Raw genomic sequence first — 15,924 nt, 5'->3', positions numbered from 1 at the left:
GTACTGTTTTTTGCAGCAGCAGCAATTCGACCATGAAGACCTGATTCACAGTCTCCTCTGAACAGTTGATGTTGAGATGTGTCTTTTGCTTGAAGTCTGTGAAGCATTTATTTGGGCTGCAATTTCTGAGGCGTGTATCTCAAATTAACTTATCCTCTGCAGCAGAGGTAACTCTGGGTCTTCCATTCCTGTGGCAGTCCTCATGAGGGCCAGTTTCATCATAGAGCTTGATGATTTTTACGACAGCACTTGAACTAACTTTCAAAGTTCTTGAAATTTTAATTGATGGACTGTCATTTATCTTTATTATTCGAGCTGTTCTTGCCATAATATGGACTTGGTATTTTACCAAATATGGCCATCTTCTGTATACCACCCCTACCTTGTCACAACACGACTGATTAGCTCAAATACATTAAGCATTAAAGACATTCCACAAATTAAAGTTTAACTTAAGAAGGCACACCGGTTCATTGAAGTCAGCATTTCACTACAGTGTTGTGGAAGAGCTGCAAAACTGTCATTTCCGCAAAGGGTGGCTATTTGAAGAATCTGAAATATAAAATATATTTTGATTTTATTAACATTACATTTTTTGGGTAACTACATGATTCCATATGTGTTATTTCATAGTGTTAATGTCTTCACTAATATTCTACAATGTAGAAAATAGTACAAATAAAGAAAAACCCTTGAATGAGTAGGTGTTCTAAAACTTTTGACCGGTAGGGTACATGCACACACACACAGACACACACACATACATACACACACAAACAAAAAAAACACCCACACATGCACACACATACACACACACAAATATATACAAACACACACACACACACACATATACACACCCAGGCACACACACATACACACACACACACACACACACACACACACACACACACACACACACACACACACACACACACACACACACACACACACACACACACACACAAACACACACACACACACACACACACACATGCACAGACACACACGCAAATACATACACACACACGAACAGACACACACACATGCACAGACACACATACACACACCCTCTGTTATCTCTATCACACTGAGAACTGGGAGTGCAGACAAAAGGCAAATGCCAGATCCCATTTTATACAACAATAAATCTCCACATGGGCGGTTATTCTCCATTGTTTGTTTATCTATGCACTTCCATCACTCTGTGAGCTACGTCCGGTAGCACATAAACAGCCGAACGGTGATGTGTTCTAATTGAGCTCAGGGAAAGTCTCTGTCGGTCAAAAGTCTGACCTCCTTCTTGTTCTTTTATTAACTCTTTTAGTAACTTGTCTTTTTACCAACTGTTGTGCTCTTTTTATGTATTATCTATTGATTAGATTTGCTACATCTATTCTGTTGTGTTGAGGAAGTGCTGCAAGTCAGCATTTCACTGTATTGTTGAGGAAGAGCTGCAAGTCAGCATTTCACTACAGTGTTGAGGAAGAGCTGCAAGTCAGCATTTCACTGTTGTGTTGTGGAGGAGCTGCAAGTCAGCATTTCACTGTAGTAATGAGGAAGAGCTGCAAGTCAGCATTTCACTGTTGTGTTGATGAAGAACTGCAAGTCAGCATTTCACTAGTGTTGAGGAAGAGCTGCAATTCAGCATTTCACTAGTGTTGAGGAAGAGCTGCAAGTCAGCATTTCACTAGTGTTGAGGAAGAGCTGCAAGTCAGCATTTCACTGTAGTAATGAGGAAGAGCTGCAAGTCAGCATTTCACTACAGTGTTGTGGAAGAGCTGCAAGTCAGCATTTCACTGTTGTGTTGAGGAAGAGCTGCAAGTCAGCATTTCACTGTTGTGTTGAGGAAGAGCTGCAAGTCAGCATTTCACTGTAGCGTTGAGGAAGATCTGCAAGTCAGCATTTCACTACAGTGTTGAGGAAGAGCTGCAAGTCAGCATTTCACTGTAGTGTTGAGGAAGAGCTGCAAGTCAGCATTTCACTGTAGTGTTGTGGAAGAGCTGCAAGTCAGCATTTCACTGTAGTAATGAGGAAGAGCTGCAAGTCAGCATTTCACTGTAGTAATGAGGAAGAGCTGCAAGTCAGCATTTCACTGTTGTGTTGAGGAAGAGCTGCAAGTCAGCATTTCACTGTAGCGTTGAGGAAGAGCTGCAAGTCAGCATTTCACTACAGTGTTGAGGAAGAGCTGCAAGTCAGCATTTCACTGTAGTGTTGAGGAAGAGCTGCAAGTCAGCATTTCACTGTAGTGTTGTGGAAGAGCTGCAAGTCAGCATTTCACTGTAGTAATGAGGAAGAACTGCAAGTCAGCATTTCACTGTAGTAATGAGGAAGATCTGCAAGTCAGCATTTCACTACAGTGTTGAGGAAGAGCTGCAAGTCAGCATTTCACTGTAGTGTTGAGGAAAAGAGCTGCAAGTCAGCATTTCACTGTCGTGTTGATGAAGAACTGCGAGTCAGAATTTCACTGCAGTGTTGATGAAGAGCTGCAAGTCTGCATTTTAATGTAGTATTGAGGAAGAGCTGCAAGTTAGAATTTCATTGTAGTGTTGTTGTCACGCCTTGGTCTTAGTATTTTTGTGTTTTTAGTTTATTTGTTTGTCAGGGTGTGACATGGGTTTATGTTGTATTTCGTATTGGGGTTTTTGTTGGTATTGGGATTTGCGGCTGAGTAGGGGTGTTGCATAGGTTTGGCTGCCTGAGGCGGTTCTCAATCAGAGTCAGGTGATTCTCGTTGTCTCTGAATGGGAACCGTATTTAGGTAGCCTGGGTTTCACTTTGTATTTCGTGGGTGATTGTTCCTGTCTCTGTGTAGTGTTCACCAGATTGGCTGTAATAGGTTTCACGTTCCGTTTTGTTGTTTTGTATTTGTCTCAGTATTTTCTTGTAATCGTTATTTGTTTCATTAAAAAACATGAGTAACCAACACGCTGCATTTCGGTCCGACTTTCTTGCGACAAACGAAGAACGTCGTTACAGTTGTGGAAGAGCTGCAAGTCTGCATTTTAATGTAGTGTTGATGAAGAGCTGCAAGTCTGCCTTTCACTGCAGTGTTGAGGAAGAGCTGCAAGTCAGCATTTCACTACAGTGTTGAGGAAGAGCTTCAAATCAGAATTTCTCTACAGTGTTGAGGAAGAGCTGCAAGTCAGCATTTCACTGTCGTGTTGATGAAGGGCTGCAAGTCAGCATTTCACTGTAGTGATGATGAAGAGCTGCAAGTCAGCATTTCACTGTCGTGTTGATGAAGAGCTGCAAGTCAGAATTTCACTGCAGTGTTGATGAAGAGCTGCAAGTCTGCATTTTAATGTCGTATTGAGGAAGAGCTGCAAGTCAGAATTTCACTGCAGTGTTGATGAAGAGCTACAAGTCAGCATTTCACTGTCGTGTTGATGAAGGGCTGCAAGTCAACATTTCACTGTCGTGTTGATGAAGAGCTGCAAGTCAGCATTTCACTGTAGTGTTGATGAAGAGCTGCAAGTCAGCATTTCACTACAGTGTTGAAGAGCTGCAAGTCATCATTTTAATGTAGTATTGAGGAAGAGCTGCAAGTCAGAATATCACTGCAGTGTTGATGAAGGGCTGCAAGTCAGCATTTCACTGTAGTGTTGATGAAGAGCAGCAAGTCAGCATTTCACTGTAGTGTTGATGAAGAGCTGCAAGTCAGCATTTCACTGTAGTGTTGAGGAAGAGCTGCAAGTCAGCATTTCACTACAGTGTTGAGGAAGAGCTGCAAGTCAGCATTTCACTGTAGTGTTGAGGAAGAGCTTCAAGTCAGCATTTCACTGTAGTGTTGAGGAAGAGCTGCAAGTCAGCATTTCACTGTAGTGTTTACAGTGCTGTGTACTGTCCACGTGACGAAAACACTTTGATTTGTCTGCGATGCCAATAAGGTTACAGAGGCAGTGGAGGGACCACACAGATATGTAATACACTAGAGTGTATGTGTGGTCCCTCCATAGACCAGCACAAATCTAGAATGTGTTGACAATGGCAGCCATCTTGGTCAGGTCTATTTAGTTCTATGGGAGGGACAATATTAGATATTAGACATCACTTGTACCACTGTTACAGAGCACAGACTTCAGACCTGTGAGTGTAGAGGGCTTGGACAGGGCTGATAGGAGATGTAAGGAATAATCCAAATAAGTAAAGTTAGACAGGGTTGAAACTTACAGACAGGTCTGGTGTCTTCTGTCCACTAAGGGGTGAAGAGGGGACTAGCGCTAAATATTGAGAGCACCAAGGGGGACTGAAAGGAAGGTACCAGTATTTAGAGTTCAAGGCTATAATGGGATTCAGGGTTCTGGATTAAAGTGTCTGCACATTTTTATATATCAAATATTATATCTGGAGATTAGGGTTAGATAGAGTAATGTGTATATCTGGGGCTGTATATTGGGGGGGCAGTGGGGTATGTGTTTGGGGCAGAGATCTGGCTGTAAGGGTTAGGGTGGGGCAGCGATCTGGGGGTAGGGTAGGGTGGGGTACAGGTGTAGTAGGACAGAAAGCATTCCCTGATGGGTCAGAACGACAGCGTGCTCATTTGGCAGTGAGCGGAAAGCCGCAGACTCTGGCCACTGAAGGGTTCAATTACCATCCCCTTCTATTCAACATAACATACAGTATATCAATAGCTAACAGGGTAATGTACAGCATATCAATAGCTAACAGGGTAGCGTGTGAGTATAATATACACCGAACAAAAATATAAATGCAACATGTGAAGTCTTGGTCCCATTTTCATGAAATTAAATATGCATTAACAATATATATACTTTTGGACACAAATTTGTTTACATCCCTGTTAGTGAGCATTTGCCTGTTTGCCAAGATAATATTTCCATCTAACAGGTAATGCATATCAAGAAGCTGATTAAACAACAGGAATATTTTATATGTAAAAAAAAAATTGTGGTTGCCTGGCTGCCAAGTGGGTGGGCCTATGCCATCCAAGGCCCACATATCACTGCATCCCTGCCTAGTCATGTGAAATCCATAGATTAGGGCCTAATTAAATTTTTCCAACACTGATTTCCTTATATGAACTGTAACGTCAGCAAATCTTAGAAATTGTTGCATGTTGCATTTAACTTTTTGTTCAGCATAGCATACTGTAGATGTAAGATAGAGAGAATGAGTGTCTGTTTCAGGGTGAAGAGGGTGTGTGGGAAAGTATTATATGAAACCTGTAAAACCATGATCAATAAACCTATGTCAGCTTGCCTTCAGCAATGTGTTCACGTTACAGTATGTGCACAGTTTGGGATCCTTGTTGTGGTTGTGTCATGTGATCCATAGGCTAGGTGCAACAGTTGTGTTTTGTTGTAGCTGCTGTGGCATGAGGCTATACCGCGAGGCACAGCATTACCTAGGTTGACTGTGAGGCGGACACGGCCGGTCTCCAGCTCCAGGCGCAGTGTGTCTGCGCTGTCACGTGAAGTTGTGGCCATCAGCACGCCGTATGCCCGTTGAGAACGGAACCGCAGCGACACGTCTTCAGCCTCCGTCTGCATCACCACCGGCATCTGGATCTTCATGAACTTACTACCGTCATAACTCAGGATGGTCGCATCTGGGAAGAGGAGAGGGGGAGGGAGAGGGGAGGAGAGGAGGGGGGGAGGGGAGAAGAGATGGGGAGAAGAGGAGAGATGAGGAGGGAGAGGGGAGAAGAGGAGAGACGGGGAGGGAGAGGGGAGAAGAGGAGAGGGGGAGGGAGAGGGGAGGAGAGGGAGAGGAGGGGGGGAGGGGAGAAGAGGAGAGGGGGAGGAGAGATGTGGAGGGTAGGAGAGAGAGGGGAGGGGAGGGGATGGGAGGGGAGGAGCGGGGAGGGGAGAGATGGGGGGGGAGGAGAGGAGAGAGAGAGGAGAGATGCGGAGGGCAGGAGAGTTGAGATGGGGAGGGGAGGGGAGGAGAGATGGGGAGGAGAGGAGATGGGGAGGAGAGGAGAGATGGGGAGGGGAGGAGAGGAGTGATAGGGAGGGGAGGAGAGGAGAGGAGAGGAGAGAGGAGATTTAGGGAGGGGAGGAGAGGAGAGATGGCGAGGGGAGGGGAGGAGAGGAGGGATAGGGAGGAGAGGAGAGATGGGGAGGAGAGGAGAGATGGAGAGGAGATTGAGGAGAGGAGAGATGGGGAGGAGAGAGAGAGGATAGATGGGGAGGGGAGGAGATAGAGAGGAGAGGAGAGATGGGGAGAGAGACAGGAGAGATGGGGAGGGTAGGAGAGAGAGGGGAGGGGGTGGGAGGGGAGGGGCGGGGAAGGGAGGGGTGGGGAGGGGAGAGATGGGGAGGGGGAGGAGAGGAGAGAGAGAGGAGAGATGGGGAGGGGAGGAGAGAGAGAGGAGAGATGGGGAGGGGACGGGAGAGAGAGGAGAGATGGGGAGGGGAGGAGAAAGAGAGGAGAGAGGAGAGATGGGGAGGGGAGGAGAGATGGGGAGGGGAGAAGACATGGGGAGGGGAGGAGAGGAGATATTTATTGCAAAATCTAAGTCAAGTCAAAATATTGCACTCAATATCAATTCAGCTTGACAATAAACATACTATTTTAAATATTGTAACTGAAATGTATTGTATTTTGATAAAGTAATAATGATTTCAGAGAAAATTGTCAGTTTCCAAATATGTTGCAGTGTAAATTCACATGAGGTTGGCGGTACCTTAATTGGGGAGAACGGGCTCATGGTAATGACAGAATCAGTGGAATGGCATCAAATACATCAAACACATGGTTTCCTGGTGTATGATGACATTCCATTTGCTCCGTTCCAGCCAATATTATGAGCCGTTCTCCCCTCAGCAGCCTCCTGTGTGTTAAATATATTATTAAAACAGGTTATATTTGCTAACAATTTTCAACACACACATGCACGCATGCACACACACACACACAACACACACACACACATACACGAGCACACACATCCAACATGGTTATCAAATCAAATCAAATCAAATCAAATTGTATTTGTCACATACACATGGTTAGCAGATCTTAATACGAGTGTAGCGAAATGCTTGTGCTTCTAGTTCCGACAATGCAGTAATAACCAACAAGTAATCTAACTAACAATTCCTAAACTACTGTCTTATACACAGTGTAAGGGGATAAAGAATATGTACATAAGGATATATGAATGAGTGATGGTACAGAGCAGCATAGGCAAGATACAGTAGATGGTATCGAGTACAGTATATACATATGAGATGAGTATGTAAACAAAGTGGCATAGTTAAAGTGGCTAGTGATACATGTATTACATAAGGATGCAGTCGATGATATAGAGTACAGTATATACGTATGCATATGAGATTCATAATGTAGGGTAAGTAACATTATATAAGGTAGCATTGTTTAAAGTGGCTAGTGATATATTTACATAATTTCCCATCAATTCCCATTATTAAAGTGGCGGGAGTTGAGTCAGTGTCAGTGTGTTGGCAGCAGCCACTCAATGTTAGTGGTGGCTGTTTAACAGTCTGATGGCCTTGAGATAGAAGCTGTTTTTCAGTCTCTCGGTCCCAGCTTTGATGCACCTGTACTGACCTCACCTTCTGGATGATAGCGGGGTGAACAGGCAGTGGCTCGGGTGGTTGATGTCCTTGATGATCTTTATGGCCTTCCTGTAACATCGGGTGGTGTAGGTGTCCTGGAGGGCAGGTAGTTTGCCCCTGGTGATACGTTGTGCAGACCTCACTACCCTCTGGAGAGCCTTACGGTTGAGGGCGGAGCAGTTGCCGTACCAGGCGGTGATACAGCCCGACAGGATGCTCTCGATTGTGCATCTGTAGAAGTTTGTGAGTGCTTTTGGTGACAAGCCGAATTTCTTCAGCCTCCTGAGGTTGAAGAGGCGCTGCTGCGACTTCTTCACGATGCTGTCTGTGTGAGTAGACCAATTCAGTTTGTCTGTGATGTGTATGCCGAGGAACTTAAAACTTGCTACTCTCTCCACTACTGTTCCATCGATGTGGATAGGGGGGTGTTCCCTCTGCTGTTTCCTGAAGTCCACAATCATCTCCTTAGTTTTGTTGACGTTGAGTGTGAGGTTATTTTCCTGACACCACACTCCGAGGGTCCTCACCTCCTCCCTGTAGGCCGTCTCGTCGTCGTTGGTAATCAAGCCTACCACTGTTGTGTCGTCCGCAAACTTGATGATTGAGTTGGAGGCGTGTGTGGCCACGCAGTCGTGCGTGAACAGGGAGTACAGGAGAGGGCTCAGAACGCACCCTTGTGGGGCCCCAGTGTTGAGGATCAGCGGGGAGGAGATGCTGTTACCTACCCTCACCACCTGGGGGCGGCCCGTCAGGAAGTCCAGTACCCAGTTGCACAGGGCGGGGTCGAGACCCGGGTCTCGAGCTTGATGACGAGCTTGGAGGGTACTATGGTGTTGAATGTCGAGCTGTAGTCGATGAACAGCATTCTCACATAGGTATTCCTCTTCTCCAGATGGGTTAGGGCAGTGGGCAGTGTGGTTGAGATTGCATCGTCTGTGGACCTATTTGAGCGGAAAGCAAATTGGAGTGGGTCTAGGGTGTCAGGTAGGGTGGAGGTGATATGGTCCTTGACTAGTCTCTCAAAGCACTTCATGATGACGGAAGTGAGTGCTACGAGGCGGTAGTCGTTTAGCTCAGTTACCTTAGCTTTCTTGGGAACAGGAACAATGGTGGCCCTCTTGAAGCATGTGGGAACAGCAGACTGGTATAGGGATTGATTGAATATGTCCGTAAACACACCAGCCAGCTGGTCTGCGCATGCTCTGAGGGCGCGGCTGGGGATGCCGTCTGGGCCTGCAGCCTTGCGAGGGTTAACACGTTTAAATGTTTTACTCACCTCGGCTGCAGTGAAGGAGAGACCGCATTTTTCTGTTGTAGGCAGTGTCAGTGGCACTGTATTGTCCTCAAAGCGGGCAAAAAAGTTATTTAGTCTGCCTGGGAGCAAGACATCCTGGTCCGTGACTGGGCTGGATTTCTTCCTGTAGTCCGTGATTGACTGTAGACCCTGCCACATGCCTCTTGTGTCTGAGCCGTTGAATTGGGATTCTACTTTGTCTCTGTACTGACGCTTAGCTTGTTTGATAGCATTACGGAGGGAATAGCTGCATTGTTTGTATTCAGTCATGTTACCAGACACCTTGCCCTAATTGAAAGCAGTGGTTCGCGCTTTCAGTTTCACACGAATGCTGCCATCAATCCAAGGTTTCTGGTTAGGGAATGTTTTAATCGTTGCTATGGGAACGACATATTCAACGCAAGTTCTAATGAACTCGCACACCGAATCAGCGTATTCGTCAATGTTGTTATTTGACGCAATACGAAACATGTCCCAGTCCACGTGGTGGAAGCAGTCTTGGAGTGTGGATTCAGCTTGGTCGGACCAGCGTTGGACAGACCTCAGCGTGGGAGCTTCTTTTTTAAACTTTTGACTGTAGGCAGGGATCAGCAAAATGGAGTCGTGGTCAGCTTTTCCGAAAGGGGGCGGGGCAGGGCCTTATATGCGTCGCGGAAGTTAGAGTAACAGTGATCCAAGGTTTTTCCGCCCCTGGTTGCGCAATCAATATGCTGATAAAATTTAGGGAGTCTTGTTTTCAGATTAGCCTTGTTAAAATCCCCAGCTACAATGAATGCAGCCTCCGGATAAATGGTTTCCAGTTTGCAAAGAGTCAAATAAAGTTCGTTCAGAGCCATCGATGTGTCTGCTTGGGGGGGATATATACGGCTGTGATTATAATCGAAGAGAATTCTCTTGGTAGATAATGCGGTCTACATTTGATTGTGAGGAATTCTAAATCAGGTGAACAGAAGGACTTGAGTTCCTGTATGTTTCTTTCATCGCACCATGCCTCGTTAGCCATAAGGCATACACCCCCACCCCTCTTCTTACCAGAAAGGTGTTTGTTTCTGTCGGCGCGATGCGTGGAGAAACCCGTTGGCTGCACCGCTTCGGATAGCGTCTCTCCAGTGAGCCATGTTTCCGTGAAGCACAGAATGTTACAGTCTCTGATGTCCCTCTGGAATGCTACCCTTGCTCGGATTTCATCAACCGTGTTGTCAAGAGACTGGACATTGGCAAGAAGAATGCTAGGAAGTGGGGCACGATGTGCCCGTCTCCAGAGTTGACCAGAATACCGCCACGTTTCCCTCTTTTTCGGAGTCGTTTTTTTGGGTCGCTGCATGCGATCCATTCCGTTGTCCTGTTTGTAAGGCAGAACACAGGATCCGCGTCGCGAAAAACATATTCTTGGTCGTACTGATGGTGAGTTGACGCTGATCTTATATACAGTAGTTATTCTCGACTGTATGTAATGAAACCTAAGATGACCTGGGGTACTAATGTAAGAAATAACACGTAAAAAAACAAAAAACTGCATAGTTTCCTAGGAACGCGAAGCGAGGCGGCCATCTCTGTCGGCGCCGGAAGTATGTTATGTCTGTTGCTGCAATACTCTCAGGCCCAGATTCCCACCAACCAGTAAATGTGAATGTGTGTCCATACTGACACGTGACAAGACCGCGACTGAATTCATAAACAAAGGCTCTCTTCAGACTAGAGAGATTGGACCCATATTACATGTCTGTCATTTAGCAGATGCTCTTATTCACAGAGACTTACAGGACCAATTAGGGTTGACTGTCTTGCTCAAGGGCACATGGAAACAGCAACATTTCGTAAGGCTACCTGCCTGCTTAGGTGACACGGTTAAATAGTCCTGTAGGGTAGTGAAGTCAGAGTAAAATCACCATGACACCACTATTCTAAAGGTGTGCACTGCTCCTTACCCAGGACCTTGGGTATGAAGACAGTGAAAAGGTTTGTCTCGGCCTCAAGGATTTTATATTATGTCAAATACTATGTGAACCCACGTATCAGTTCTCTCTACAGTGATTATGGGCAGATTATTCACCACTGAGAGAAGAGGGTGTGACAACATCCCCAATAACCAGACAAACCACAACCTAATAACACAACCATTAGGGCCACAGACAAGACAGACAGACAGAAGACAGATAGACAGTCCTGCAATTCTACACATGTTGACATGTGGTGGACAACAGAATGGTTTTAACAGAAGAAAATACATCTTCTGGAGTGGCCAAGTCATAGTCCTGACCTCAGACCGGTTGAGATGCTGTGGCATGATCTCAAGAGAGCAGTTCACACCAGACATCCCAAGAATATTGCTGATCTGAAAGTTTTGTAAAGAGTAATGGTCCAGAATACCTCCTGACCATTGTGCAGGTCTGACCCGCAACTATACAGAAAACGTTTGGTTGAGGTGATTGCGGAGGGTAAACCAGTTATTAACTCCAAGGGATCACATGCTTTTTGCACCCTGCACTGTGTGTTCAAAAAAGGCATGAAAACGTATAATTGTGTGTATAATTGAGTTTATGCAGACTGTGTTTGTCTATTGTTGTGACCTAGATGAAGCTCAGATCAATTGTTATGACCAATTTATGCAGAAATCCAGACATTTCCAAAGGGTTCACATAATTCTTCTTGCTAATGTATGTACAGTTGAAGTCAGAGTTTTACATACACCTCAGCCAAATACATTTAAATTTAAATACATTCACAAATCCTGACATCCTAGTAAACATGCCCTGTCCTAGGTCAGTTAGGATCACCACTTTATTTTAAGAATGTGAAATATCAGAAAAATAGTAGAGAAATTGATTTATTTCAGCTTTTATTTCTTACATCACATTCTCAGTTGGTCAGAAGTTTACATACACTCAATTAGTATTTGGTAGCTTCGCCTTTAAGTTGTTAAACTTGGATCAAACATTTCAGGTAGCCTTCCACAAGCTTCCCACAAAAAGTTGGGTGAATTTTGGCCCATTCCTCCGGACAAAGCTGGTGTAACTGAGTCGGGTATGTAGGCCTCCTTGCTCGCACACGCTTTTTCAGTTCTGCACACAAAATGTCTATAGGATTGAGCTCAGGGCTTTGTGATGGCCACTCTAATACCTTGACGTTGTTGTCCTTAAGCCATTTTGCCACAACTTTGGAAGTAAGCTCGGGGTCATTGTCCGGGGTCAAGACCCATTGGGGTCAAGACCCATTGATGACCAAGCCTTATGTTCCTGACTGATGTCTTGTGATGTTGCCTCAATATATCCATGTCATTTTCCCCCCTTATGATGCCATCTATTTTATGAAGTGCACCAGTCCCTCCTGCAGCAAATCACCCCACAACATGATGCTGCCACCCCCGTGCATCACAGTTGGGATGGTGTTCTTTGGCTTGCAAGCCTCCCCAAGCAGTGGCTTCTTCCTTACTGAGCGGCCTTTCAGGTTATGTCGATATAGGACTTGTTTTACTGTGGATATAGATACTTTTGTACCGGTTTCCTTCAGCATCTTCACAAGGTCCTTTGCTGTTGTTCTGGGATTGATTTGCACTTTCCGCACCAAAGTACGTTCATCTCTTGTAGACAAAACGCGTCTCCTTCCTGAGCGGTATGACGGCTGTGTGGTCCCATTGTATTTATACTTGCATACTATTGTTTGTACAGATGAACATGGTACCTTCAGGCGTTTGGAAATTGCTCCCAAGGATGAACCAGACTTGTGGAGGTCTACACATTTTCTTCTGAGGTCTTGGCCAATTTCTTTTGATTTTCCCATGATGTCACGCAAAGAGTCACTGAGTTTGGAGGTAGGCCCTGAAATACATCCACAGGTACACCTCCAATTGACTCAAATTATGTCAATTAGCCAATCAGAAGCTTCTAAAGCCATGAAATCATTTTCTGGAATTTTCCAAGCCGTTTAAAGGCACAGTCAACTTAGTGTATGTAAACTTCTGACCCACTGGAATTGTGATACAGTGAATTATAAGTGAAATAATTTGTCTGTAAACAATTGTTGAAAACATTACTTGTGTCATGCACAAAGTAGAAGTCCTAACCGACTTGCCAATACTATAGTTTGTTAACAAGACATTTGTGGAGTGGTTGAAAAACAAGTTTTAATGACTCCAACCTAAGTGTATGTAAACTTCCGACTTCAACTGTTTGTCCTATGTAGTCCACTACTTTTGAAAGGGCTCGGGTCAATCATAGTGCACTAAATAGGAAATAGGGTGTCGTGTGGGACGTGGCCAAGGGCAGTATAGTCTCTGTTGGGATGCGTACAACAGCCTGTCAGGCAGCGAGCAGGGTGAATTAGAAATGCTCCGAACGAAGTGGAAATGACAGACATGGGATACAATCATTATCTAATGCAAAGTGAGTACCTGTCCAAAATCCAATGGTGGAGCAGCACTCATTTATTTTAATGGCACACAACCATGTTTAGTATCACAATAAAGCAGGGGGAGATTGAATAAAGTAGGGGGAGATTGAATAAAGTAGGGGGAGATTGAATAAAGTAGGGGGAGATTGAATAAAGTAGGGGGAGATTGAATAAAGTAGGGGGAGATTGAATAAAGTAGGGGGAGATTGAATAAAGCAGTGGGAGATTGAATAATGTAGGGGGATATTGAATAAAGCAGGGGGAGATTGAATAATGTAGGGGGATATTGAATAAAGCAGGGGGAGATTGAATAATGTAGGGGAAGATTGAATAATGTAGGGGGATATTGAATAAAGTAGGGAGATATTGAATAATGTAGGGGGATATTGAATAAAGCAGGGGGAGTTTGAATAAAGCAGGGGGATATTGAATAAAGCAGGGGGCGATTGAAACTAGAAAAGAGCAAGCATTAACAGACTCCCTGCTTTTGTTTAAGTCAAGTGTGGAGAATATGGTGAGCATTGATTCTCGCTGTTTTGTAAGTGTATGTGTGTGTGTGTTCTATGAAAGACAGATAAGCCCCCAACATTTACACTAATGAATTAACCTATAAATGTGTACTCTCGTCACAAAACATATCAACTCAGCAAAAAAATAAATGTCCTCTCACTGTCAACTGCGTTTATTTTCAGCAAACTTAACATGTGTAAATATTTGTATGACCATAATAAGATTCAACAACTGAGACATAAACTGAACAAGTTCCGCAGACATGTGACCAACAGAAATGGAATAACGTGTCCCTGAACAAAAGGGGGGGGGGGGGGTCAAATCAAAAGCAACAGTCAGTATCTGGTGTGGCCACCAGCTGCATTAAGTACTGCAGTGCATCTCCTCCTCATGGACTGCACCAGGTTTTCCAGTTCTTACTGTGAGATGTTAACCCACTCTTCCACCAAGGAACCTGCAAGTTTCTGGACATTTCTGGGGGGAATGGCCCGCGACACATCAGTGAAGAGCACTTTTTGCCAGTCCTGTCTTGTCCAGCGATGGTAGGTTTGTGCCCATAGCCGCAGTTGTTGCCAGTGATGTCTGGTGAGGACCTGCCTTATAACAGGCCTACAAGCCCTCAGTCCAGCCTCTCTCAGCCTATTGCGGACAGTCTGAGCACTGATGGAGGGATTGAGCGTTCCTGGTGTAACTCGGGCAGGTGTTGTTGCCATCCTGTACTTGTCCTGGAGGTCTGACGTTCGGATGCACTAATCCTCTGCAGGTGTTGTTACACGTGGTCTGCTACTGCAAGGATTATCAGCTGTCCATCCTGTCTCCCTGTCGCGCTGTCTTAGGCGTCTCACAGTACGGACATTACAATGTATTGCCCTGGCCACATCTTCAGTCCATGTTCACACAGATGAACAGGGACCCTGGGCATCTTTCTTTTGGTGTTTTTCAGAGTCAGTAGAAAGGCCTCTTTAGTGTCCTAAGTTTTCCAAACAGTGACCTTAATTGCCTACCATCTGTAAGTTGTTAGTGTCTTAACGATGGTTCCACGGGTGCATGTTCATTAATTGTTTATGGTTCATTGAACAAGCATGGGAAAGTGTTTAAACCCTTTTCAATAAAGATCTGTGAAGTTATTTTGATTTCTGCAAATTATCTTTAAAGACAAGGTCCTGAAAAAGGGCCGTTTCTTTTTATTGCCTAGTTAGTTATCTTGGACATAATTTTAATGTAGCTGGCGAGAGGGGGGAACAAGTTGAGGAGCTTGTCTATCAGTATTCATCCAGGCTTGACATGATTGACACTTACCCTCTGCCTGTGGTCATGAAGCTAGAGGCTGTGAGAAAAGAGGTCCTAGCAAAGATTCAACATCTGTTTGCAAAATGTGCATATCCCACATAAGTTTCTGGGGGAAATGAATAACACAATTGTTGAAGTAGTAACAAGTGTTTTTGGTTAAACCCATACAACATGTGGCATGGTCTTCCTTAGTCAAAGACAGGGGGGTTTAGGTGTCCCAAATATCGAGTGTATTTACACTGCTACCAAACTGACTCACCTGTTGAACATGCTCAACAGTGATGATGTGACAGTTAGGGAGTTAGCCTGAGCCTCCCTCCTTCTTAACTTACGGAGGAGGAAGGTTCCACTGGTCATGGACACTGAGGACAACTTCCTGTGCTTCGGGAGGAAGGCCAATGGAAAATTGGAGACTCGTGCCGCGGTCTTTGTAGTCTGGACAGACTGGCTGGACCTCAACGACCTGTGTACCGGACTAGAGCTCAGGTGGACAACGACTGATATGGAAACTGAGCCAGTGACGGCCTCTGATGCAGTTGTGGCAGATCGCGGTGTTGTTGTGGGGACCTCTGTCACCCATAATGGAACATCTCATCCTACATCCAGGACAACACTCCTTGGTATCAGACAAATGCAGCTATTGCAACATTGGACTGGCCTGTGGCTGCAGGGGAAACTCGCTGCTCTGGACTTTGCTGACAAATCTGTCTCCCATTCCATGTACCAGAAAGATGCCGTTGGCGAGGAAATTCTCAACTTTAGGCGAGGCTACAATCTAGCACTCTGGTACCCTGCAAATCATGACACATTATATATTTTACAATTGTATTTTTAACCTTTATTAAACTAGACAAGTTAGGTAATTAAGATTTGTATTTACAATGATGTCCTAACCCG

General features: G+C 44.9%; 1 protein-coding gene across 1 annotated transcript in view; it reads right to left on the bottom strand.

The window, feature by feature from the left end:
* LOC135511864 (neurexin-1a-like) overlaps window positions 1-15,924 on the bottom strand; it is a 918,691-nt gene that overhangs the window by 553,748 nt on the left and 349,019 nt on the right. Inside the window, exon 12 of the mRNA XM_064933362.1 lies at window positions 5,366-5,569. Within this exon, the coding sequence (XP_064789434.1) occupies window positions 5,366-5,569 (204 nt within the window). The remainder of the gene's footprint in view (window positions 1-5,365; window positions 5,570-15,924) is intronic.

This window comes from Oncorhynchus masou, chromosome 24, assembly GCF_036934945.1.
Source record: "Oncorhynchus masou masou isolate Uvic2021 chromosome 24, UVic_Omas_1.1, whole genome shotgun sequence".
Lineage (NCBI taxonomy): Eukaryota > Metazoa > Chordata > Actinopteri > Salmoniformes > Salmonidae > Oncorhynchus > Oncorhynchus masou.
Note: the sequence above shows the minus strand (reverse complement) of the source record. Positions and strands in the feature narration are given on the sequence as shown.